At 45.4% G+C, this 25,460-nt stretch overlaps 1 protein-coding gene across 1 annotated transcript; it reads right to left on the bottom strand.

Annotated features, from left to right (window-relative positions):
* Window positions 1-5,360: 5,360 nt before the first annotated feature.
* SIAH2 (siah E3 ubiquitin protein ligase 2) lies at window positions 5,361-24,361 on the bottom strand. The gene is made up of 2 exons (XM_037061815.1): window positions 23,379-24,361; window positions 5,361-6,882 (listed from the first exon to the last, which is right to left on the bottom strand). The coding sequence occupies exons 1-2, from the start codon at window positions 23,799-23,801 to the stop codon at window positions 6,325-6,327; spliced, it is 981 nt and encodes a 326-aa protein (XP_036917710.1). The 5' UTR covers window positions 23,802-24,361; the 3' UTR covers window positions 5,361-6,324.
* Window positions 24,362-25,460: the final 1,099 nt, after the last annotated feature.

Below are 25,460 nucleotides of genomic sequence, written 5' to 3'. Positions count from 1 at the left end.
CGGCGGGCATGGCGTGCCTGCTGACTGCAGTTGCATCTCTCTCTGAGGCTGCGCACGGGCTATTTTAGCTACGGAAGCCTCAGTTTCCTCATCTGTTAAGGTCATGACACTACCCCCCCCTTCCAGGGTTGTTATGAATAAAGTGTGAGAGCCCTCCACACATGATTGTCACTCACCAAATAAATTTCTCCCCCACCCCCGCACACCCCGAGGGAAATGAGTGTCACCCTGCAACCCCTTTTCAGACCAATTCAGTTTTAAATGTGAAATGTTTCTGAACCACAGAATTGTGAGGATACTTCACGTACATACGTGGCTGTGTGCAAGAAGAAAAGGAAGAATAAATAAAATTGTTCAAAGGATGCACAACTATGTGAGTGTATTTAATATCACTGAACTGTATATTTGAAAGTGGTTAAAATGGTACTTTATATGTTAAGTACATTTTACTGTAAAAATGTGTGTGTGTGTGTTTTAAACAGCTAAAATGAGAGTGAGAAAAACCTCTTTTCTTTTTCACACCTTTGAAGCCCTAGACTTTCTAAGGTAATCATGCATAGTTACATTTTGTATTTTCTTAGAGAGTTTTAGTCACAGTAAAGGCGTTTCTTCAAAGGGGCTGTTTCTACTCATGTTAATTTTGCTTTTGTAGTAAATAAAGGTGAAAATGCAGTGTGGGAAGTATATTTTGTTTGTTTTAAAAACACTAACTCAATGATTATACATCTTTGACCGTAGGTACAGCTGCTTCTGTGGTCAGGGCAGCAAGTTGGAGCAAAGTGAAGCCAAGGGGGCCTAGGGTCATGGGCTTGGGGGCTGGAGGGAGCACAGGGGAAGAAGCCCCCTGTGACTTCTTTCCCTGTGGAACTTGCTTTCAACCGCTTTTCCCCCGCATCTTTTCATTAAGTCTTAACAAAAGTTACCACCGCACATTGGCTCCGCACATGGAGAATATACTGGAGAAAGGTATGGCGACGCATTAGGCTTCACTCTGCAGACAGCCATCTGCAGTCCAGGCCATCTGACCTGGGCAAGTCAGAGTCGCTGCCACTAACCGGGGTTCTACTGTGACGGTTCCGCCCTCTGTGCTTTGTGTGTATAACTCTCACGGTCACCTTCTCGGGTGCAGTTCTATAGCACAGGTTCTGTTCTGTATCCACCAGGCATCCTGCATCCCAATTTGTTACAAATAAGCGGTATTTCTGTTAATGGTCAATACACATGAAAATCAAACAGCGAAAATGATGCATTGTGCAACATGCTGAAGGGACACAGACTCTGCGATGTGTTCACATCCCAGTTTGGTTGCTTACCAGTTGTGTGGGTTTAGGCAAGTTACTTAATGTCTCTGAACTTTAATTTTCTCTTCTCCAAATTGAGGCTAATAAGCCCACATCCCAATGGGTTGTGGTTATAGGGTTATAGGGTTAATAAGCTCCCATCTCAATGGGAGGGTTAATAAGCTCCCATCTCAGTGGGAGGATTAAATGGGTTAATAGCAACAGGGCACTTTGCACCAATAGGTACCCCCAAGTGGCACCTGCTGCTATCTTGGTGGCTTTTGCAAGCTGATCTTCTCTTGTACTACAGTCCCTGCAGTTCAAAGAAAACTTGACCTGTGCCCTCTGCAAGCATCAGCCTTTGATCTGAATGTCAGGTGACACTNGAGGCTAATAAGCCCACATCCTAATGGGTTGTGGTTATAGGGTTATAGGGTTAATAAGCACCCATCTCAATGGGAGGGTTAATAAGCTCCCATCTCAGTGGGAGGATTAAATGGGTTAATAGCAACGGGGCACTTTGCACCAATAGGTACCCCCAAGTGGCACCTGCTGCTATCTTGGTGGCTTTTGCAAGCTGATCTTCTCTTGTACTACAGTCCCTGCAGTTCAAAGAAAACTTGACCTGTGCCCTCTGCAAGCATCAGCCTTTGATCTGAATGTCAGGTGACACTATGACATAAGAAGTTTCAGGGCATAGAGTGTTCAGGCCAGCATTTCTGTCCACATCTAGAGAATGACTTGGGCAGAGAACACTATTGTTTCCTCCCTTCTCTGGATTATAAGATTTTCTCCCTGCCTAACTGCAGCAAATTCCCCTGTGATTTTTGGTATAAAAATAAAATAGTAACTCTTAAGCTGTTAGCTTCAATTCTGTTATCAGACCAACCAATGGTAGTAATTTATCCAATCAGATATTGAGTGCCCAAGTCCCAGGGATACAGGGACAAACAAAAACTTCATAATCTCTATTGTCCTGAAGTTTGCCCAGGGGAAGCAGACATCAAACATAAAACAGGCACTTGCAACAATGGAGAGCAATGTGAAGGAGAAGATCACGGCACCCTGAAAGAAAATATTAGGAGCTTTGACACCACCCATTTTCATTTACAAAGAGCCTGCTGTGTGCCTCTGTGTAGAATGCACTGGAGCAGGGTGAGAGGAAGGACAAGTGGTTAGGAGTTCTCCCAGCTGGTCCAGGCCCAGGGGGAGGTGGAGGAGCTGGGCAGTGGGTGGAGTCAGGACTGGGAGCAAATTTCCTTCATTTGCCTTAATTACCATAAAATGGCAGTTTATGGTTTTAACAGTTTTGTAATTTTTTCCTTTTACTCATTACAGAATATACCGTGTTGTCATCAAAAAAATTCTAACCAGCTGTGTGGTTTGGGGCCAGTGACTTTCCTTTTGTAGGTCTTATTAATTCATAAATTTATTCATTTATTCACACTTTATTCTGTAAAACAGTGGTAGGGTAGAGGTGTCTAACAATTTCCCCTGACCTGTCATTTAGGAACTTCAAGACAAATTAAAGGTATTCACAAATACAATCTTTTAAGCTTAAAATTAGTAGCAGAAGTGGAAGGTTTAACAATAGAGAAAGCTAGATTTCCTGTTCTTTAAGAACTCTTCACTCCCTTTCTTCCAGGCCAGCACAAGTTAAAGGAAATTATAATCTTACTTTAAATACAGGCCACATGAGTCAGGAAGACTCAAGGCCACAGGCCTCTCAAGCTAGAACTGCAAAGCCGCATCCCTAGCTCTAAACCGTGGTATCTGAGGGCCAACTGGAGAGCTGACTCATCTGCTGACACCCACTGACACACGGTAGGTAGGTCCCAATTATGCCAGAACCACCCTATGCAAGGAAGGATTTACTCACCTTAACTTTTTATGTTATTTATTTTAGATTTTGTATCTTTACATTTTAACTTATTTTCTCCATTACCACTTATTCCCCTTATACTCTTGTCCACCTCCTCCCTCCCCACCAAGTACCTTAACTTTTTTAGTAGCTTGATTGTCTGACAGGTATTAGTACTATAGTAAAAAAAAAATATTAGAAAACAAACCTTCAAATGTTGTTAGCTGGGAAACTTGGGACCAGAGTAGTCAACTGCTAAACCTAAGGCCAGACTGCTGGCTACTTGGCAAGTCCCAAAAGCATGAAGATAGGTAGGTACAAGGATATTTCCTTGGGTGGCTGGGAGGAAGCTGCATGATTCTGCTGTTTAAGACCGAGACACTCAGCCATTAGTTTGAAACTACTGGTAGAGTTTAGGCTCTACTTGGTAGAAGTCCAAGATGGTTGGTGCCTCAGGGACCTCTCCTTGGGTTTCCCATAATTTGCAGCAGGCAGTTCACTGTGAGGACTCCACCCTCTCACTGTGTTAAACTGTAAAGATTCAGGGAAACCAAGACCAGCTCCTCTTCACACAGAGGCTGGGCATCACTGACCTTGAAGTTGGTTGGTTTAAAAATAATTTTTAAAAATATAGAACAATGCGAATACTAACATAACATACACCCAGAATCAATGACTGTTTTCTCCCACAGTATTTTGAGAATTTTGTTTCCATCGGAATGGAGGGCATCGTAAGGCACAGACTGAATCTACCATCTTGTTTGACCAGTCAGATTTCTATCAAATTAGAATGTAGAACTAGGGCAGGAAGAAAACAATTCTTTGTTTTAAAAAAAAATATGGTACACAAACGGACCATGTGATGACAAATGTCTATTGCTGTTTTAAATTGCATGTGAAATTGGGACTATATAAAGACATTTAGTTTACATAATCTTTTTTGCTGTTTTCACTTCCTCCTACAACAGGTACTGACCTGGGGTTTTTTGTCTGTTTTCTGGCAGAAAATGCTTAGTTTCAAAAGAGGCAAAAGTTAAGTTTACTGATTACCAGTGACAGAGACTTAAAGGAACTCCATAACCCTGGGGAGTAAGAGGTCAGAGCTTTGCTGCCCCAAACTTTATTTGCATTTGCTAAGTTAGAACCGGGTCTGAATTTGGAGTCGGGAAGTCTGAACCGTAGAATTGGGGCTGAATCGGGGCTGCCACCGGTGCAAGCGTGGCTGCTGGCCCCTGCCTTCACCTCCTGGGGCTAAAGAGCTAACATTTTATGCTTTGGAACAGCTGATTCCCCTTTTGAGTACAGGTTTACCCTTTGGTACCTTGTTGACCAATTGATCCTGATTTCCTCCATCACATATGATAAGAATGGTTAGGTGCGAACATGAAGTGATTATGACAAACTCGGCTGGGCTATGCACCAAAAACACTGCCTAGGGGCCCTGCCTGCACTGGCCAGAGACATCTGGATCAGCTCTGCTCTGCCATCCTAGTTTCCCCTCCACGGATCCTTCTAGATACTGACTTGCAATGTGACTGATTGGGTGAGCTGTCATTTCCTTTCATTCACCAAATGTGTTCTAAGCACCTTCTTTTGTTCAGGCCACTGCTTTTCACTTTTATTTGAAGATTATATAAGAAGATAAGCCACCTTAGCAATTCTTTAGCTGCCAGAACTCCATCCTGGCTAAAAACTCAACCCTGCATCTCACCTAAAAAACACAAACAACTCAAAAGAATCATTCCCATCTGGTGTTACTATAACAATGCCATTGGGCCACTAAGGTGAGCAGTCGTCAACCCTCACTGAGCATTCGGGGCTAACATTCTGAGTTCTTTTGAGAGTTTAGGGTTGGGACTGAGGGAGTGGGGCACCCTGGCTCAAACCCAGTATTTCAGCTCTGGCCAGGCCTCTTCCTTCTGATTCCGTAATGTATCAGAAATACTCTCCCACCAGCACTGGCACTGTCAGACAAATGATAGCTCTGAGGAGTTCTGTAACACCACCGACAGTCTGTGATTCCAAGAAGTGAGTTTAGACCCCATGCCACCCCTGGCCCGTGTTATGACCTTGGACAAATGACTGTTTCCTCCTGTGGAAACAGTGAGAGCTGCAAGCCCAAGTGGTGAAGTTTCACTGCACCCGCACACAGTAGGTACACGCAAAATACCCACTATTCAATTTGGAAAAGGAAGTACGACATTCATTTTTGGAAAATATTTATTAAAAAACTAAAGTGAATGTGGCAAAAAAACAGAAACAAAAACAAAATCAAGACATAACTTTAAATAGCAAGCATATGACACTGGTTATAAAGCTTTCCCAACTCTACGGACCTAGTCTTCCCCACTGTCTACAGTTGAGGAGGGCCTCCGAGGGAAGCCTTATGTAAACAGGTCATCTACACTAGTGAGCAAAAACTAATTACATGAGAACAGTCAATGGCAATATGACTCGCTTTCCTAGGCAATCCACCCCAAACGTAAGGGACCAAATCTTAGGAGCACTGTGGCTCTGGGGATCTGTGGTTCTAGTTTTAATTTAGGGGCATGGGCTGTTGGGGGATGAAACTGTGGAAAGACAGTGTCAGTAGAAGGCAATCTTAAAGCACCTTTAAAATCTGGGCCCTTCCCCACAATTTAACTGAGTAATTCTCAAACTCGACTGTTGAAAAGAATCACCTGATGAGATTGTTAAATTCACCAGCTTCCAAATCTGCACATCTAAGATGAGTTACCCAGGTGACTCTATGCACATTGGTTAGCCTTCCAGTTTGAGAAACACTGTTTACAATGCATTAAAACAATTCATATCCTCAAACATAAGATGAAAGCAATCTTCTGACAGTCACTGTGCTTTTGTCAATTTGGAGGGACCAATATGGGGGAGGAAGAAGTTCCAATTCCTAACACACCGGTCTACAGGAGCCCCAAGCAACCTGTCAAGGGATGTTCAGGAAGTAAAATTTAATAATCGAGTTACAGAACAGCCTCCAAATGACCAACAGGACAACAGCATTCATCCCAGTCAATGAACTCTGCTGGGTAGATGCCAAATGGGAAGCTGTCGTTCAAACAGAACACGAGGTAAGTGGGGACTCTGACCTGTGAAGTCATCGTGAATAAAACATCTGTAAAAACCTTTATTAACCATACAGCCCCACACCCAGATAATTTTGGTGCATCATGGACAACATGTCGAAATAGTCACATTGATTCCAAGGTTCCCATTATCTGCAAAAAGATGTGCTATGGCTGTGTCAAAAACCAGGCAATCGCTGTTCATGATGGCTGCGGCCACACCGTCATGGATGGACCGGGGTGTGGCCTCCCAGGTCAGTCTCCGCCGGTTTCCGTTCAACTCTAGTCTGTAGGCAAAGTTCTCGGCCTGCTTGCGGGTGCCGATGAGCAGAACGATGGCAAAGAACTGCTGGTGGCCCTCATACTTCTCCTGTTTCTCCAGCACCAGCATGAAGTGATGGCCGAAACAGGACTGCATCATCACCCAGTCGACAGCCCCCGGCAGGTTAATGTCTGTAGCTAGAAAGACGATGTCTTCTCCCTGAAGGGTGGTAATGCTCTTGTGGGCGTGCATGAGATGGGACATCACAGCCTCCAGGGACCCCTGCCACTTGCAGGAGGCACCAGGACAAGGGCAGGAGTAGGGGCGGTATTCACAGATGTCTTCGTGTTCTGGCTTCTCCGTATGGTGCAGGGTCAGGGAGCAGCCTGTGGTGGCATACTGTGAGGACAGAAAGAAATATGTTGAGCCTTCTCAAAAGTCCTACTGGTGTAGATCTTTACGAGTATCCACCCACTCAGGTCTCTGGGGCTTCAACTATGGTCTTATCTCAACTGTTTTTGCTTGGGAGGAGTTGACTATTTCAGAGTACAAGTCTCAGTTCCCACTCGCTATCCGTGTTGCCTGGCATAAAATGGGGGTCAGGTCCCGCACTTGGAGGAACGTGCTGCATTCCATACTGCCCATTCCAACATTCAAAACCTGAGGACTGAAGTGCTCTTAACATAAATACCTCAAACACAATTGTTGAGCCAGTCCTAGGAAAACTGGTCTTCCCTCTTCTTTTTTGTGAATTTAAAAATTTTTTTAAAGAATTAAAAATGGCTGAGTGCAGGCGTGCGAACCAGACGATCGCAGTTCGATTCCCAGTCAGGGCACATTCCTGGGTTGCCGGCCAGTTCCGGCAGGGGCCAGTTCCCAGCAGGGGATGCACAAGAAGCAATACATTAATGTTTCTCTTCCTCTCTCCTTCCCTCCCCCTCTAAAGATAAACAAATAAAATATTTAAAAAAAAAGAATTAAAAATGGCTTAGGGGTAGGGTTGGACAAGGAATACGTTATCTCCAGACTAGTTTTCACTTAAAGACAATTTTGAAAATAGTGTGATTCTTCCTTTTGGGGGGTCTCTTCCACTTTGTCCTGGCTCAGGTTGGAGACTGGCAGGCAGGCTGTGGGGAAGGCGGCCCTTTAAGGCCTCCTGCTCTTGCCTGCTGAAGTGATCAGCCTGGCTCAGACGAAGGCCAGAGACCCCTCACATGACAGTAATATCACCTCACCTTCTCCACCTTTGGAATCTCCCCTTGACAGCTCTGAACATATTTCTTGGGTGAAAGGAGATCACACCCCAGAGCTGCTCAATTGCCTTGGGAGGCTGCCACTCAGTTTGGTTCCAGCCAGTGCAGTTTAAAAGGAGAAGGGCCTCGAACTCCGCCCTCTGAACTTCCCCAGGCCACTCCCTAAAGTCTGACTGCCCACCTCTTCATGACCAAATATGTCAGGTCCTCCAGACAGGCCCAGGAGGAAGGGGAAGTAGAGTGGGCCCTGGTGTACATGAGTTTTCTGCTGTGGTCAATCTGCCCTGAAAATACTGCCCTTAACAGGGTACAAATAAAACCTTTTTCTCCCTTGCACTCAGGATGACATTTTTGATGGATAAATCACAGCTATAACAGGTAAAGACCACACTGAATGGAATTCAGGGGTGCCCAACCCATGGACCGCATGCAGCCTAGAATGGCTGTGAATGTGGACGCAACACAAAGTCATAAATGTTCCTAAAACATTATGAGATATTTTTTGTGATTATTGTCACAATGTATTTAATGTGTAGCCCAAGACAACTCTTCTTCCAGTGTGGTACAGAGATGCCAAAAGGTTGCACACCCCTGAATAAGACGTTTGCTCCCAACCTCATAAAAATGACAATGTTCATTCCTAGCTATCAGATGGAGAGTTGTCCCACAAGCAGACACCTGCCTCGAGTACTATGCTGTTGTCTTATCAAGGATAAGGCAGCCTGAATGACCTTTTTGGGTGAACCCAGAAGTACGCCTCAGCCCCATGGAGCAGCAGTGGTAGGGAAACTGCCTGCCTTACCGCACTTGGACTCCCCCACCCCCTTGGGAGACATGGGGACACCAAATGAGGGTGGGGTCAGGCTGTTTTCCTAACATGCTGCATCCAACTGCTAAACAAAACAGAACAAAACAAAACAAAAAACAAAACAAATAAAACCCCACAGCTGTTTTTGCTTCTCCCTACCCTGCCCTAGGGAATCAAGTCCTTATAAACTTTAAGTAGGTCAAATTCTAATTTTTACAGCTGAATTTACCAATAGCAACAAGCAGGCACAGAGCACCTTCTCCATACAAGTTCCCAAGTTGTAGGCACTGAGGGTACAGAAGCAAAGAAACCAGTTTGCACTCCCCTAATAAGGAAGAAGTGGCTTAGAGAAAGAAATGCAGCCCATTCCTCCCTGTACCTAAAGTGGACGGTGATAATCTTCAATAGAAACTGGCAGAAATTTCACTGTTATTTGCTTTGCCCACAGGAACTGCTTGTTCATATTTTTAACCATGGACTAATTTTAAAAGCACGGGTATAAAAAACTTAATCGGGAGAAACAAGTTTATTTTGTGTTCCTAACAAGGGTAAGGCCCTAATAAACACATTCCTATTAACTGTGTTTTAAATCCAGGGTACAGCTAGGAATAGAGAGCCTTCTGATGTTCTGATGGGCGAGGCATTTCTTCTGCCCAGAGTGTAAAACACACCATAAAAATAGCAAGAATTAACCCAGACCCTGGCAGGTTCTCTGGCTGAAACAAGTCCTCAGTATTTGGATCTGAAGGCATTTCAGAATGGGCTGTTTACCACAGCTGCCCAGGAATAATTCCAGGAATGAGATGAAGTTTGGCAAAGAGCGTAGAGAACAGTACCACCTGCATGGTAACCTTGCTCAGCAGCCTGATGTACAGCACATATCCATCACGAAGCAATCACTTCAGAAGTGTTTCTTGTATATCTCAGGTAGGAGTATTTATATTCTGAATTACTTGGTTTGCCTTACAATTCACACACTCTTCCTTCCACCCAAATATAGAGAAGAGGGAACCTCCCCAAATTACGCAAATAAAAAAGGTATTACTTAGCATTCGTACGGAAAATAACTTTATGAGAAAAGCTCTTGCTACAGCCTCCATTAACTTGAATAAGTTTTTTTTTTAAGTGTTAGGTGCTTACTCCGCTTTTTCTAAAAAAGTCGAACTTCAAAGCCGATCTATTCCTTCTCTTTTTCATCACAGGTGAGGGTGTGTCTTCATGATCACTGGTGCCACATTTGTGACGATTGGATTAGAAATGATTCTAAAAAGAAAAAATCTAAACTTTAAACATGTGTACACTCACACACACACACCCATGCACTCTGCTGTCACCCTTCATGCTTGTAACAGTCTCAGCGTGACAAGGACATTCCCGAACACTACAGTCCTGTTACCTGCATTAGGGGCTCACATTCGGGGACCAGAGGGAGGCTTTGGGGGATACCTGGAGACCGTACGCAAAACTGCTGGGTGCCTCTGAGCAGCAAGCCCCAACTGCACTGGCCCCTGGCCTTGTGTTTTCCTCACAAGGTCCACGGGTTCAACAGGCTGCGAACTCAGAGCTAGAGTGTAGGTGGGTAGCCAGACCTCGCTCTGTGACGTTTCCTGTTGAGAGGGGCCATCCCTTGCAACAGCAAAGTCAAATACAGCAGAAATACAGATAACCATGAGAGGAAGAAAGGGGGTGATTAAAAAAGTGAAGACATGGGGAGGAAAAGGGAGTAGGGAAAGCCTCACTGCAGATACAGGGACAGCGGATGGACTACTTCCATCTGGTTCCAGCACAGGATGAGTGGAACAAACAGTGGGGATAAAGCCTATATGGGAAGGCATGGGAAAGCAGGGACTTCACCAAATCTTTCTTTAGTTTATTTTCAGGGTTTTTCTATGGCGGCATTATTGACATTTTAGACCAATAATTCTTTGTGGTAGAAACTGTTTTGTGCATTGTGGGATGTTCAGCAGCATCCCTGGCCTTTGCACACTAGATGCCAGTAGCAACTGCCCTCTCCCCAAGGTATGCCAACCAGAAACGTCACCAGGCTTGGCCAAATGTCTCCCGGGGGGGCACTATCACCCAGGCTTGGAGGCTTCGATTTCAATGAGGGACAAAACCTGGCTGGGTAGCCAGTCACAGCTGTGAGGAGAGGCCCACTCGGGCAGCCGGGTCCAGCTGGTCACACTGCCTGGCCCCACAGGCACCGCCCAGGACAGCTCAGGGATGCCAGCCCCACGCAGAAGTAGGTCTTCATCGTCTGCAAAGCATGGAGGAAGGTGGCTCCTCCTGTGTTGCCGACTGACTCATCGGGGCTACAGGGCCATTTGTGGCCACCTGGGAGAGGAGCCGCTTCCCATGCTCCCTCTCAGGTTCTCTTTCCCTACCCAGGGCAGCTTAGGAGTCAAACAGAGAACGTTTTGAGAAAAAGAAACTAATTTATTTTTGCTTTGCATCCCCTTCCCCTAACCCAACAAACACAAAAACCAAGGTGAAGAAACACGCTGCTTTTACAAGCAGACTCTAAAATTAACCTTTCCCTTGGTTTTGCAAAGGAGAAAACAGCCCTGCAAGGCCTCTCCCTAAGGAGTGGGGAGCACACCTCACAAATAAGCAACCAGCAATTACGCCCTCCAGCCTCCTCTGGCATCTTGCCAGAGGTTCCACTTTTCCCACTCTGGCTAGAGCTTATCCCACTGAACAGGAAAGGTTCAAAGGTCACCTGCTTTCCTTCAGATGCCTGGTTCTGAGGTGCATGTTCTTGGTTTTGAGAAGAAGCACGGGGGCTGCCTGTGGGTCCTGGTATCTGTCTCCAGCTATAAACGAGATTTCTCCACAGGGAAATATCCTCTGGTGGGGTGGGAATATGCTTAAGTAAACCTCTTGGGGGAGGGGGAACAGGTGAAACACATCACACACAGAAGCAGAAAGCTAAAGAAGAATGCTGAAGAGGGAGGGGTAGGATGGCCCAGCGGACTGAGAAACAAAGAAATGTTGAAATAACATTTCTGACTTCTCTTTAGAAACTCTTTGCATCACAATGGCTCAAAAGTCTTGTGCAAACGTGTTCTGCCTGGAAAGGCAATGTGTAACCTCATGCTTCATGTTTAAGACTTTGCACAAAGCAGTAAATAGAGCTACCGTATTTTTTGGACTATAAGACACACTCCCCTCCCCTCCAACAGATTTGGGAGGAATAATGGCTGTTAATGCTGCTGTTGAATTCTGTTTACATTTACATTGGTCAAATATTATGTTATTTATGTTATTAAATATTTTACCACATTTTTTGCCTCAAAAACTTTTTTCCTATTTTCCTCCTCGAAAACCTAGGTGCATCTTATGGTCTGAAAAATACAAGTAATTCTTTTCCTGGGCACAGGGTTTGAAGATTGTATTTAAGATGGAATTTAGGTTGGGTTTTAGCAAAGCAACCCCTTTACGAACAAATAGGACCAGCTATGTCAGAAACATAGTCAAACCCTAGCACCTGTTAATTTACCTAATAAACAGTCACATTATATTTGTTTATGGAATGAGGATACAAATAGGACAACCCTTCTTAGCCAGGTGCTAGCTGAAGGTCATGGATCCTGTGACTGGTTTAGGACATTTAACCTATTCAATTATATGTGTCCAAGCAATTCAAGAACGATTTGTCAAACTCCAACAACCAACGTCCACTAGAGAGGCAGCCCCAGAAGCTCGGGCAGAAACGTGTCTCTCGTGGGGACTGTGAGGCAGCAGCCTTGCCTCCTTCTGCTTCCTCCTAAGAAAGAGTGAAATTTATTAGCAAAAGATGTGCCAGCACCTGGAATGAGAATATCTCAGGGAAAACAAAGCACAACTGATGTTTTGTTGTTGATACTCAAACTTCTGAATTAAATCCAAGATGGGCCCTTGTCTTGGAGTATGCAAAAGCCAGCCACACTTTGCTTCAATCTAAGTAAGCTGTAATGATCACCAAACACGCACTGACAGCTAAATGCAATGCATGACCGCACGCGCGGAGACAAAATTATCATGAAAGGGTGCAACTGGAGCAACAAATGAAATCTGAATACACTGGATTAGATAGTAGTATCTACTGCATGTCAAATTTCCTGATTTTGGTAACTAGACCTTCGTTATGTAAGAAAATGCTTTTAGGAGAAATACAATGAAATGTTAAGGGGCAAAGGGGCAGGATGCGTGCGATTTACATTCAAATGGTAAAAAATATACATATTTGCACAGAGTGAGCACAAATGAAAAGGCAAATGGGGCAAAAAAGGAAACAACTGGTGAATCTGAAAAAGGAATATATGGGAATTTTTGTACTCTTATTGCAACTGACTGATGTATAAGTTTGGAATCATATAAGAATAAAAATATGTTAAAGAATCCAGGGATATAGTTAGCATATTAATCCCGTACAGGATAGAGAGTCCTTTTGCAGAACTGGTTGAGCAAATTAAGTTTTATCTAGTAGTGTTTTTTTTTAAAGAAAAAAATTTTTAACTATGTATTCATGTATAAATGCAACTAAGTTAGTTTTTCTTTTACTAGAGTCTCTTTGAGACTCATTTGAGTGAACCAACAAAATTTCCCAATGAAGGTGTCAGTGCTTATAATAAATAAATAGCACTTCTCTGATCTCCATGAAGCCACTGCCTTTTCCTTGCTCTTTGGATGCTTCTAAAGGTTTGCGTGCACCTGACAAGTCTGTGGTCCAAGAGTGTAGTTTCCAGCCACCACCCTCAGTGGTCCAAGGTCCAAGGTTTTCCATTCCGGACCACATCTGAAAAAGGAGCCCCAGGAATGAAAGTTACCCTCCCTTCCCCCCCACCCCACCTTTCAGCCCCTTTTAGCACTGGGGAGGCCCACAGAAATGGAATCGGAGTTATCTGAGTTCCACCGGGAGGAGAATTCCCGGCAGCGTAACTTCCTAGGTGTGATAAGCAGATAACTAGGGGACTATGGGTTACAGTCTCTAGCTTCTCAACACTCTTCAGACTTGGTCAGATGAGAGCTATAGCTAGATCTAGTATAGATTCAAATCATGGTAAAACTGACCATTTAACCTGCTGTTAAACTTAAATTCTGCCACCTTTTTAAAGCATGTCTAGCAATTCAAGCTAGCTCTTCAGTGACTTAAATTATTTGTCTATCTCTATATACCACTGAGTGATCACAGGTTGCTTTCCAGTTCATTTATGGACCTATTAATTTTCTTCATTGATTTACTGATTTACTGCCTGCTTCCCAACCTCCTGATATTTGTTGGCAAATGAATATTAGCTTTATCTCCAGAAGATAATTGTTCCTCACCATCTGAATTTCACTTTATTGAAAAGCCTTACTGTGGAAAGAATTGAAACAAAAATTCAATAGACCTTGAGATCATGTAAGGAAAAATGTTTCTTCTGGACTTGTTAACCGGGGTTTGTTTTCTAATTCTTGATAATGCCATTTTATTTACAGGAACTACCAGGGGTGAGGGTGTTTATAGCTTTCTGTCAATCTTCCACAGGTTGGGAAACAAAGGTGCCATTGTCATTTGGACAGCTGTATGCTCTTCTTGCTCTAAAGGTGTTTCCAACCATTGGTAGAGTAGATACAATTAGAACTCAAGCACCCAGGGTCCTCTGTGACCTTGAACTGAGACTGCCAGGTCACCCTTGAGTGCATCTACACATCCGCCTGTGACTCACCCCTTGACTCTCATCAACAGTGGAGCAGTTGAGATGTGGACAACCACAGGTGAAGTGAAATCTCTCCTTGTGAATTAATTATCATACTCAACTTGCATCTGTCTAGCATCCTTCCTGTAAGAGTCTTAGCAAATTTTCACTTAAATCGAAGGCTAACTTCCTCACCTCTGCTATGATGTAGTGCAGAGAGAGAGTTACGCACCAGGAGCACAGTAACAGTTTCACAGATAATAATAGAACAGAACAGTATCACTCAGGACCAGAACTGTTAAATAGTGAAGGGACCAAGAAAATACTGATATTTAACTTTCACGAACTATCTTATTATAGAGAAGGCAATTCTAGTCAAAATCTGGGGCTTGAGAAGTCCGCCTGAGAAGGCTGACAAACACCACATTGCAGACAGCTTTCTTATTAAAGGTATCTTGGTAGAAGACTTCGGCATAATGTTATCTCAGTAATCTGAGAACATTCTGGTTTTGGGGAAATGGGGGAGTACATTTAACCTTACAAAGACTCCCTGGGCTGGCAGGGGTTTATTTTTAATTCTTAGCAGCTTTAAACAAAAGTTGACTTTTGACCAAGTATGTTTCTCATCTGACTGTAGCCAGAGTTAGCAGGCAATCAGACACTACTGTCTTGGAGAACCTGTTTTGTAAGGTCCCTTAGGAGTCTATGTTCAAGCAAACAAAAGCACCTTAAAGAGCCATACTACCAGTATCTTGCCCACCCTTTTCAACGTGCCCTGACTCTTCTATGCTAGGCTCCCACCGGCATAATCAGGTCAACTGCCCGAACAGCTTGTCAAATAGTGCGACATCAGCCCCAGCAGTCCTTATTTCTGGACTAGAGATTTTATTTATTTTTAGAGAGAGGGGAAGGGAGAGAGAAAGGGAGAGAAACATTGAGGCATGAGAGAAATGTATATCCGTTGCTTCTCACAAGCCCCCAACCAGAGACCTGACCTGTAACCCAGGCATGTGCTCCAGCAACTGCCTGGGAATCGAACCTGCGACCCTTCGGTTTGTGGGATGACAGCCAACCCCCAACCCTCTGAGCTACACCAGTCAGGGCAAGAGCAATTGCATTCACCAGGAAACTTAAGTGGTAGGGTTGCCAGATTTAGCAAATAAAAATACAAGATGCCCAGTTTGTCCAGGCGATATTTGGGTTGTATTTACACCAAAAATTGTTTATCTAAAATTCAAATTGAACTGGATATCCGGCAATCCTGATAAGAGGGCCATTCTGGTACCACTGCCATCTCTCCTAAAGCTACTGTGAGAGTGTGGATTGGAAGATCACTGTTCCTCAGCAGGGTGGAGTGGGCAGCAAAAAAGGCAGGAGATTGTAACAGGACACTGTACATGTAAATCACAAGGCCCAGACTATAGTTTCTGCTCCCCAAACTTTCAAACCATGTGACTTTGGGCAAACCTCTTGAGAGGGATACTAACATCGTCTTATCTCCCTTAAAAGTAATTAGGAGAATAATATGAGAAAATATACCTAGGTAAGCAAAGGTAAGCAATGTTTTCTAGCGACTCCAGTGGCCTGCCCATATAACCTCACCAGATCTTCCATCCTTTCCTTCGTGGGCAAACTGCCACTCATCCTTCCAGATGCAGCTCTGATACCACATTGCTGTAGGGGTCTCCAGCCTCCTCTGCTCCTACCACTTCAGAAGGGCCCTGATGCTCTGATAGACTCAGTTTCAGAAGGATGAGGTACAAGGGGAGGCACTGGCTGGCTAGGCAGCTGGGTTTTAAGACGAGGAGGGCTTGGACTGCAGGGGGTGGCAGGGCGTTGCAGGGGTGAGTGCAATGAAAAGTTAGTAGGTAGTCAGGAGGAGCCACCTCTGGCCTGAGGCTGTATCAGAGAGAGAAAACAGGTAACAGCATCAAGAAAACCAAAAGGATAACACCCAGTGCTGGGGACAGACTGATACTCCACTGTAAATGATTCTAAGTGAGAAAGCAACTTGGCTCTGCTATCAAAAGTCTTTAATTTCTGCATATACCATTTGCCCTTCCACTCTACTTCTAGGAATTTATCATTAGGAACTAATACTTTTCTTATACACAAGGATTCAGTTATAGCAGTGCTGCTTCTTCTTTTCTTAAATCACAGTAAGAAAAACAATCACTTATATGACCACAAACACGAACCTGATTAAGTAACTCTGGTACTGCTATAAAACTGCAATACTGTGCAGCCACAAAACATGACCTGAAAGACTATTTATTAATGTGAAGGAAGTAGCCACATTGTTAGATGTAAAAATAGGTTATGAAACAGTGTGTGGATTCTCCATCTTACCTATGTTTTTTTTAATGAAAGAAAAATTCTATGGATGTAGAGGTAAATTGGCAAGGGCATATAAAAACAGTGTAGTGGTGATTACTAGGCGGGGGGATTATAGGGGATTAAAATTTTATACCACTTTCTATGTTCTACATTTTAAAATAATAATAATTTTAACAACATATTCTATAATGTGTAAAAACACACATACACACATTAAAAAACGTTGCTTAATCAAACCAGGCTTTCCCTTCTAAAAGCATTAAAGAAATGAAAAAAGTCTCTTCACTGAAAAACCTATGCTAAAAACAATCTACTGAGCTCTATGAAAACCCTACAGCAGGGAGGTCAAACTCATTTTCACCAGGGGCCACATCAGCCTCATGGTTGCCTTCAAAGGGCTGAATGTAATTTTAGGACTGTGTAAATGTAACTACTCCTTAACTAGGGGCAAGGAGCTCGGTGCTGCTGCCCGGTAGAAACAAGGTGGAGGCCTTGTGTGCGCCACCTGTGCCCTACAGGATTAGGGTTATGGAAGAGCAGCTCAGTGGGAGACTCTATGGGTTCCTAAAATAAAGAGTCCTGTTTTCTTTTTAAAGTTTATGCCTGGCCTGACCTCACACACTGGCCATTGCTTTCTGTCAGCTTCTAATTGTGCACATCTGTTAGTGTTTACTCATGCTGGGGCTGAGCATGAATTATTACCAAATTTGAGCCTTACAACAACCCAATCATCACTCCATTTTACCAAGAAGCCACAGAGGCCTGGAAAGGTCACCTGCCAGTCACAGTGGGATCGGGGCCAGGAGGCCCAGTAGGTAAGGCCTGACCTCAAAACTACCAGAGTCAGAGGTAGCCTGGGGCAAAGCTGTGACCTGAAGACACTGCCTTTGTTGACTCAGAATTTTAAAATAAGGCCCCGGCCCACACCATTATACACATTTAGAGGTGTATATCCCATTCACCTCTATAGAGTCTGTGGCTGAAAACTTAACTCACAGACACTATGGAGTCTAAAAATCATTACAGAAAATCGGTACCCAACTGGAAATGAGAATAACATTTTCTCAATTTTTAAGAAAGTAGTGGAGAATGATGGGCATCTGGGGCAAAGTTAGTGAAAGTCTGCTGGAAGATTTTTAGCATCTCTCGTAACTCTTAGACAACATGCTCTAAGGTTTAACATAAAGATACATTTGACCAGAAAAAGTGTTCAGCTTTCTTATTTTCTGTTTCTGGATGTCCAGAGTGCAACCCCATTCTAATGCCCCAGGTCTGATCACGCCCTGCACGATTTGCCCAATGGCCCCAGTTGCTGCCATTGCTTTGGCAAATGTGCACCTACTATGTGCCCATTTAGAGGAGTGTAGACCTTCTGGGTGTGAATGAAAATGCCAGTTTTTACAGGTGTCATCAGATGTATGTGTCTAGGTCCTAACACATTTCAGTATGTGGGGCTTCAAATGCAGAATGAAGAATCTAACTCAGTCTTAGGCTGGGGACTTTATAGGCCAGACCTGCTGTCCTTTTGGGTTCACTTCCACTCTGGTTGTGCTAAAGATCAACTTTAAGTAATAATGATTTATGCCAGTTCCAGGCCATGATGACCTGTGAAGAATCTTTGGCCAACTATGTGTGGAGTCAACATTAAACTTTAGTACTCCCACAGAGCATTATAGAGCCGTTGTTCTTAATTTGACACCTAAAAGCTGTATTTTCAATGTTGTGAGCCTCACTGTAACTGTGTGTGGACTCCAGTACTTGCCAGCGCATGCTCCTATGAGCCAACCTGGTCAACTGCAGCTTGTAGAGAGGACTGCAGGGGCAGTTTCCAAAATTATTTTGTCTTAGGGGGTGGTTTGAGGCTAAGAAGAGATCTCTGAAATGGTTCTGGCACACTGGCTCATCCCCTCAGAGTCCCAGATGGTCAAGCACTCTCACCTAGCAACAACCCTAGTGCCAGTCCTCTCATATTTGATGTAGTAAGCAAAAGCCCTCTATACTACTTCCAATCTTTTAAAAATTTTTGAAGATTTTATTTATTTATTTTTAGAGAAAGAGAAGGGATGGAGGAAGAGAGGGAGAGAAACATCAAACTGTGGTTGCCTCTCACTCACCCCCTACTGGGGACCTAGACCACAACCCAGGCATGTGACCTGACTGGGAATCAAACCAGCGACTCTTTAGTTCACAGGCCAGCACTTACAACACTCAGCTATACCAGCCAGGGTAATACCCCTTTTACTCTGATCTTAAAGCACAGACCAGGTAGGTATTATCTGCATTCTTTTTAATGGATGAACAGACAGGCACAGGGAAGTACATAACTGAACCAAGGCCATATGAAGCCAGGCTGAGAATTTAGTTTTATCTCCTGGCTAGTGCTCTCTTCTCTGGAGCAGTTTACTAGGTTCTGAAAAAAAGGTCCTTGGCATAATCATTTAGTACAAGCCTTTTTCTTAAAGATGAAGACACTCGAGTGCAAAGAAATAAACTGGCTGGTATAAAGTCAAACAGAGTAACTAGCACACAGTTCAGGTCTCCTAATGTTCAGAATGGAGTATTCTTTTGGCAAAATAAAGGTGAAAGGAAAATTAGCTATAAAATCCCACACAGTTGGGAGCGTCCCGGGGTCCAAAGTTCACGCAGATAAGGCTCAAGGAACGCTTTCTAAAAGAGAACCAGGTTAGAGGTTACACATTGGCAGTTGGAATTTGGTTGTAGACATGGTTGGTTTGGCCTGAAAGTGTTGGCTTTCATTTGAATTTGGGCAATGTTAAAAACAAAACAAAACAAAAAGATACTTTGAGATTTTAACACTAAAAGAAACCCAGATTTTTGGCTTTTCTTAAAAAAATCCAAAGCTCTGGCCCGGCTGCACACACACTGCCACCCTACCAATCACCCAGCACTGGGCACGAGTGGCCCTTTGGACGTGGCACGTGCCCCACGGCTCCCAACGGTCTCCACTGCCCCTTGGGGCCTGCCAAGCCCTGAGGCCAGGGGTCTGATGACTCTCACAGCCTGACATTTGGAATTTGTCAGGGACTAGATGAGTACACACTGGGGGCTTTAATTTTATTTTTTAAAGGATTTTATTTATTCATTTCTAGAGAAAGGGGAAGGGAGAAAGGGAAAGAAACATGCATGTGTGAGAGATACATTGGCCAGTTGCCTCTCGTGTGCACTCAACAGAGGACCTGGCCCGCAACCCAAGTGTGTGCCTTGAGTGGGAATTGAACTGGTGACCTTTTGATTCACAAGCTGAGTCAAGGCCAGTTCTCAACCTATTGAGCCACACCAGCCAGGGCCTCACTGGGAGCTTTGAAACTTTCAACTGGGTTATCTAACTTGACTTTCCCTCCCTCCCTAAGGAACAAGAATAACACCTCACAATCCAAATGCAGGGAAGATATGCTGACTGAGGCTTACCAGTTCAATAATCACTGAAAAATACACTACTAGAAACTTTTAGAGAACACAAAGAAAAAATGGAAAGAAAAACACCTCATCGTGTGAGTGGGCTGGAGTGCTTTTAACATTTCCCACAGCCGTGGAGAGACATCGTTGGCCAACATTAAAATAAAATGTTGGGTGAGGGCACAAATGTGTCAACCTTCACTTCTCCTACACTCGTGCTCCGCTGGGGTGGCGAGTCTGAGATACGGGGAACCGGATATCAAAACCTCTCAGGCGTGGAACAAGCTATAGAATGGACTAAAAATATCACAAGTGGAAGTGAGCCACACTCTGACAGAGAGCCTTTTTTAAAAAGGAGACCTGAGCTAATAATGCACATGGTGCCCTCCATCCAAGGTGCTGGCGGCAGTCTAGCCTTTAATTAAGTGGCCCCACACCCACGTAAGGAAGCCATTTGGCAGCACACCCATTTTGGGCCAACTGAAGCATCACAAGTGCAGAGATGTCAGGAAATCCCCCCAAACATTAGGTTTGTAGGTTATGCTCGCCCCATACTCTTACCCCGTGTCCTACAAAATTTCTGCCAATGAATTTTATAGTGAGCAGATATGCTGTCTTTTGGGGATGTTCCCACCCAAAGCTCATTTGGTGAACTCATCCAACCAGAAGGTTTTGTTACTGGTGACAACCTGGAGTTATGATTTGGAGCCTTGGAGATAAGTTTAGATTCAAAATCCCGATGTAGTGAGTAGTACAAAGGATGCGTTCCTTTGAGATGTAGGTTCACAAGCTGGTCCGCTTACTAGCTGTGTGTCCTTGACAGATCACATAACACTTAACCTCTCTATAGGCATGAGTTCTCTAACAAAAGCTGACCCACAGATGAAGTAGCTGGCACCCATAAGGCACCGAATAAACATCCCACGTAACCTCCCTTCATTTCACAGAATACTAGACACTACAGGGCCTTAGAAGTCGAGCAGTCTAATCCCCTCCTAAACACAGGAGGAAATCAAGGCCCCTGGAAGTGCTCTCAGCCAAACAATGACAGCTTCAGCAACTCTTGAGAGTTGGTACTTAACCCTACACTGGTTTTCTCATACAAGCCAGCCCATGAGACAGATTCTAAGAGCACGCAGGAATAGTGACAAGGCAGTCCCTTTGAGTTATAGTAGCAAGTGCAAGTGCAAGGGCTGTGTACAAAGACCTATTTTGCTGACGTTTGACATAGGCCTTACTACTCCCTACTGCTCTCACCCTCCCAAACTAAACATATCCTGGTTGCTTAGTGGACCTCTATATACATTCAAGTTTGGTTTATCCAAACTGACTGGCTGAGCTGCCCTGTCAATAGTTTGGATCACTGGCCAACCAAAGTTGAGGCACGATACTCCAGCATTATGAACCTCATGCGCGCACACACGCAAGTGACACCGACATCGCGTTCTAAGTTTGGTTCCTGATCTGTAGGGGAATGGCTGACCCTGTTGAATTTCAGCTTGCAAAGTGATAGCTTTGCCCAAGTGCATGCTTAGAATACAGGGACATGGAAAATCAATGACATGTCCAGAAAGGTTGAATACCCCGCCGATTCCTAAGAGAACTGCTCTTCAGGAAAGACTTTACTAGCATGTCAGGTGTTAAGACAGAACATAGAGCTCAATGGGAATCAGAATCCTGGGTTCTCAAAGGGAAACTTCATACTTCATGTAGCATGTTATAACTACTTCCTTCACTTTCTCTTGGGAGAAAAACAATGTGTTTCTGAAAGTAAATTATGGAATATCGTCGACTGATACCAAACACTCATCTGTGAACTGTAATTCACCTAAAGCCATTTCTTCCATTGGTCACTGAAGGTTTGAGGGAAGGCGAAGGGCTGAGAAGACGGTTCCCTGGAAATCCTGTGGTACATCCCCCTTGCAACTCCAGTCCCCACAATGTATCCCAGCATCAAATATCCAACTCTTATGTCCATTATCACCAAAACTTCTCTTGATCATTAAGAAAATTATAGAAACAGTTTGTCCGTATGTTATGAGAAACAACCATTGGACTGGGTGAATTAGTAAGCATTACGGAGAGTGGTTGAAAGCAGAGTAATTTATTACGGTTAACAGAAAACTCAGAGTCCAAACATGAATTCAAACCCTTATTTGAATATGCTATTTTAAATTTGATCTGTGGTAGGGCACTGACCAAATTAAATCACTCATTTTACTGACTTGAGACCCAAGCTTCAATTCTCAGGTGGATTGTTTTTAATTTAAAAATAAGCTCTTGCCCTATAAAAATAAGCAGCCCCAAGGAGAAATGCAAGACAGCTTAAATGGCTCAAGAGACATAGCAGTTACTTTAAAAGAAATTCAAAAGTATTAATGTCATTATTTCCATTTCTAAGTTTAGAAAATGAACTCTATGGCATAGCTCTAGGTTATAATGAAGTAATATACACAGGTAGATCACTGCTCCTTGAGGTTTCTTTAAAGTGACAGATGTAGGTAAACAGATGTCCCACAATGACCACTCAATGCACTACTATGCGGCCATTTAAAACAAAGCCAAGGAGAACTATGTTTCAGCCATAGAAAAATATGTGATAATACAAATTCAAAACAGCAAGTTGCATAAGTCATTTTTTGAGGGAAAAAACTTGTGCCTATGTGTGCATATATATAAACCTTCTTGACACACACTGACATCTGGGATTCTAAATTCAGCTGCAATAGTATATTTAGATTTAAAGAACTGTAACAACAGCTCCTGCGTCCCCTTCTTGTTAAATTCCTGATCAACTTCTGTTTTCAACCCACTTAGCAAAACCCCCCACAACTCTCCAGTCCTTGGAAGACTAGGCGAGGGAAAGGCGTGGCTTGCAGGGTTTTCTTGTTGCTGGAGGAAAGAAAACAGGCTGTAGGTGCCCCCTCCCCCTTTTTAGCTGTACTCCCCAGGGCTCCCACGTGTCAGGGGCGCGGCAGATGGCAGGTGCGGGGTGCAGGAGGAATCCAGTACCAGTCTTGCCAAGCCCGTGCTGGTAAGGGGTGCGTGTAGCTCGCCCATTTCCTCCTTCCTCAAACCCCCATAGACAGCTTCTCCGCCCAAGTTTTACTTGCGAGGCCCAGCCCTGACTCCATACCCGAATACACATCTGCGGAGCACACAGGCACTACTTGAGGAGAGTTGTGATGTGTTCTAACAACGATCGCGTGTCATTTAGTTTGGGGGTCAGTGTTGGGGCAACTGACAGCCCAGAGCTACTCTCCAAGTGGCCAGATGGGGTATGGGGGAAGGTGGACAAAGTGTAAACTTAAAAAAAAATAAGACATGCCACCTGCTTCTCAGCGCCGGCAAGTGGGCTGGAGGAATTAGGAGTTCTGGTAGAGCGCCAGGCAGAAGTGCGCAGGTGGCACCTGGACTTACCTTGCAGGGAAACAGGACTGCCGAGGCCACCTTCTCCATAGCAAGGTTCCTGATACTGGGCGTCAGGGCTCCCCTGCACGTCGGGCAACAGCTCAACTTCTGGCGGCATTGGTTACACACCAGGTGCCCGGCCTGGCACTGCAGGATGGGGGGCAGGACATAGTCAAAACAGACCGGGCACTCGAAGAGCGAAGTCAGCTCGTGGTGCTGCGGGGACACCGGGCCAGCCCCGCCGCCTCCGCCGCCGCCGGGGCCCGAGATCACCGCTGCCGCGGCGGGCACCGCGGACGAGCCGGGGCCCGCAGCCGAGATGGTGGCGGCGACCGAGGGCACAGCCGGGGACGGGGCGTGCTGGGGCTGCGGTGGCGGCTGCTTGCTGCAGGGTTTGTTAGCGCTGGGGCCGGTGGAGGACGGGCGGCTCATCGCGCTCCGAACCAACCATGGAACTGAGGGAGCCTGCCTACCGCGGGGCCGCCGGGGTCAAGGCGGTGCACGACCCCAGGGCGGCGGGCTCCGGGGAAGCGCCACCGCGCCCGCTCGAAACCCGGCAGCGGAGTCGGCCGGCGCCGGGCAGGCTGGGGGCTGGACCGCGCTGTCTCTCTCCGCCGTCCCGGGCGTTCCGAGCACCCCTCCGCGCCCTAGGTCCCTCCTCCCGGCGGCGTCGCGGGCCCCAAACCCCAGCGTTGCGCAGAACCCCGACACCCAGCTTTTGGAGCGGCAGCTGACGTAAGCCCCGGGGGCGCGCGCGGACGTGACGCCTGGACACGTGTACGGCCGCCCTGGCGCGCGGGGACTGGCAGAGCCACCCCGCGACTGGGCGGGCTCCGCCCGGCTCCAGCTGGCAGCGCACGGTACTGCCTAGCGTGGGCGCTTCCTGCTCCGACTGCCAGCACTGACCGCGCCAAAGATCTAGCTGGGCTCTCCGCAGCGGCCCGGGGTCTGCTTTTCGGGGTTGGGGAGGGGACTGCCCTTCGGGAAGGCGTCGCCGAAGTCTTGTGGCCACACCCTGTGGAGCCACTCCGACGCTCCCCCTGGGCTCAAACCAGAAAGACGACTTTAAGCGGGGCGGGAGCTTTACTGATGGGTGGGACGGGATGCGGGCGCCCTTGGACAGGTCGGAAAAACCCGAGAGGTTTCTCTTCCCCGGTTGAGTCACCGGTGCGCGGAGGAGGCGCCTGGTGCGGCCCGCTGGGCTCTTAGTCTGGAACGTGGAGTCAGGAGCTTTGGGTGGAAGCAGGATAGGGGGCTCGTGTTTGGTTTGCAGTGGGCAGAGGACCTAGCATTGGGCTGTTAGGAGTAGGTTCGGGCCCCTCCTTGGTCCTGCTCTCCAAGGTGGGGAGGAGGTAAACTTTATTCTGTTGCTGGTGGAAGGGCTAAGACTTCCTTGAATCGAGCGCCTCTGGCTTGCTTAGTAAGCTGGGGATGGAGTTCATAAACAGTGTTACATGTCCATGTGGAGTTCGAAGTCCCCTAGAAGTGGCGGGAATATGGCTTGGGTCGTGTGGCCACAGGAAGACGATGGGTGACTCCCCAATATAACGCAGTGCCCTCATCTTGAGATTCCCGCGAGTTAAAGGCTTTGATGGGAGGTGTTAGGCGCACATCCTGCAGAGTGAACCACGCACGTGTCACTTTCAGGTATACTCTGTGCTCTGAGTTAAATTGCTTTCTGAGTAGTTGAGCCGCTGACACTGGAATTGGAGGGAGTGGCTTCTTAGATGGGATTCACATGATTTCTGTAGGAGGGACAGTGGTAAGGAATGAGGGACAGGACCGGGTGAAGGATGCGTACCGTCCGTGTCACTTCGGATTTCTTTCATTTTCTGCGCTTCCATTTCCTCATCTGTAAAAGTAGAATGAAAACAGCACCTATGTCATAGGTGGAATAGAGAGATAAGTGAGTTCGATATATGCCAAGAACCTGGCCCATCATAAGCACGGCTTAAATGTTAGCTGTCACTTCAAAAATATTTTAGTGAATGTTTACTACTCATATTGATTACCAGCTAATCGAATCTGTTTAAGAAATACGCTGTTAGAGCCCAGAAGAAATTAAGTTTAATTTTATTTTTTTAGAAGGAC

The sequence above is a fragment of the Sturnira hondurensis genome, unplaced genomic scaffold (genome assembly GCF_014824575.4).
Source record: "Sturnira hondurensis isolate 20B ecotype Veracruz unplaced genomic scaffold, ASM1482457v3 Scaffold0013537, whole genome shotgun sequence".
NCBI lineage: Eukaryota > Metazoa > Chordata > Mammalia > Chiroptera > Phyllostomidae > Sturnira > Sturnira hondurensis.
This window is presented reverse-complemented; position numbering and strand designations above follow the sequence as displayed.

Bases quoted from the DNA above. Each gene is read 5' to 3' on its own strand.
- SIAH2 (XM_037061815.1), bottom strand. From the start codon at position 23,801: ATGAGCCGCCCGTCCTCCACCGGCCCCAGCGCTAACAAACCCTGCAGC. The intron at 6,883-23,378 runs GTAAGTCCAGGT...CTGTCCTCACAG, and splicing joins CAGTCCTGTTTCCCTGCAAG to TATGCCACCACAGGCTGCTC.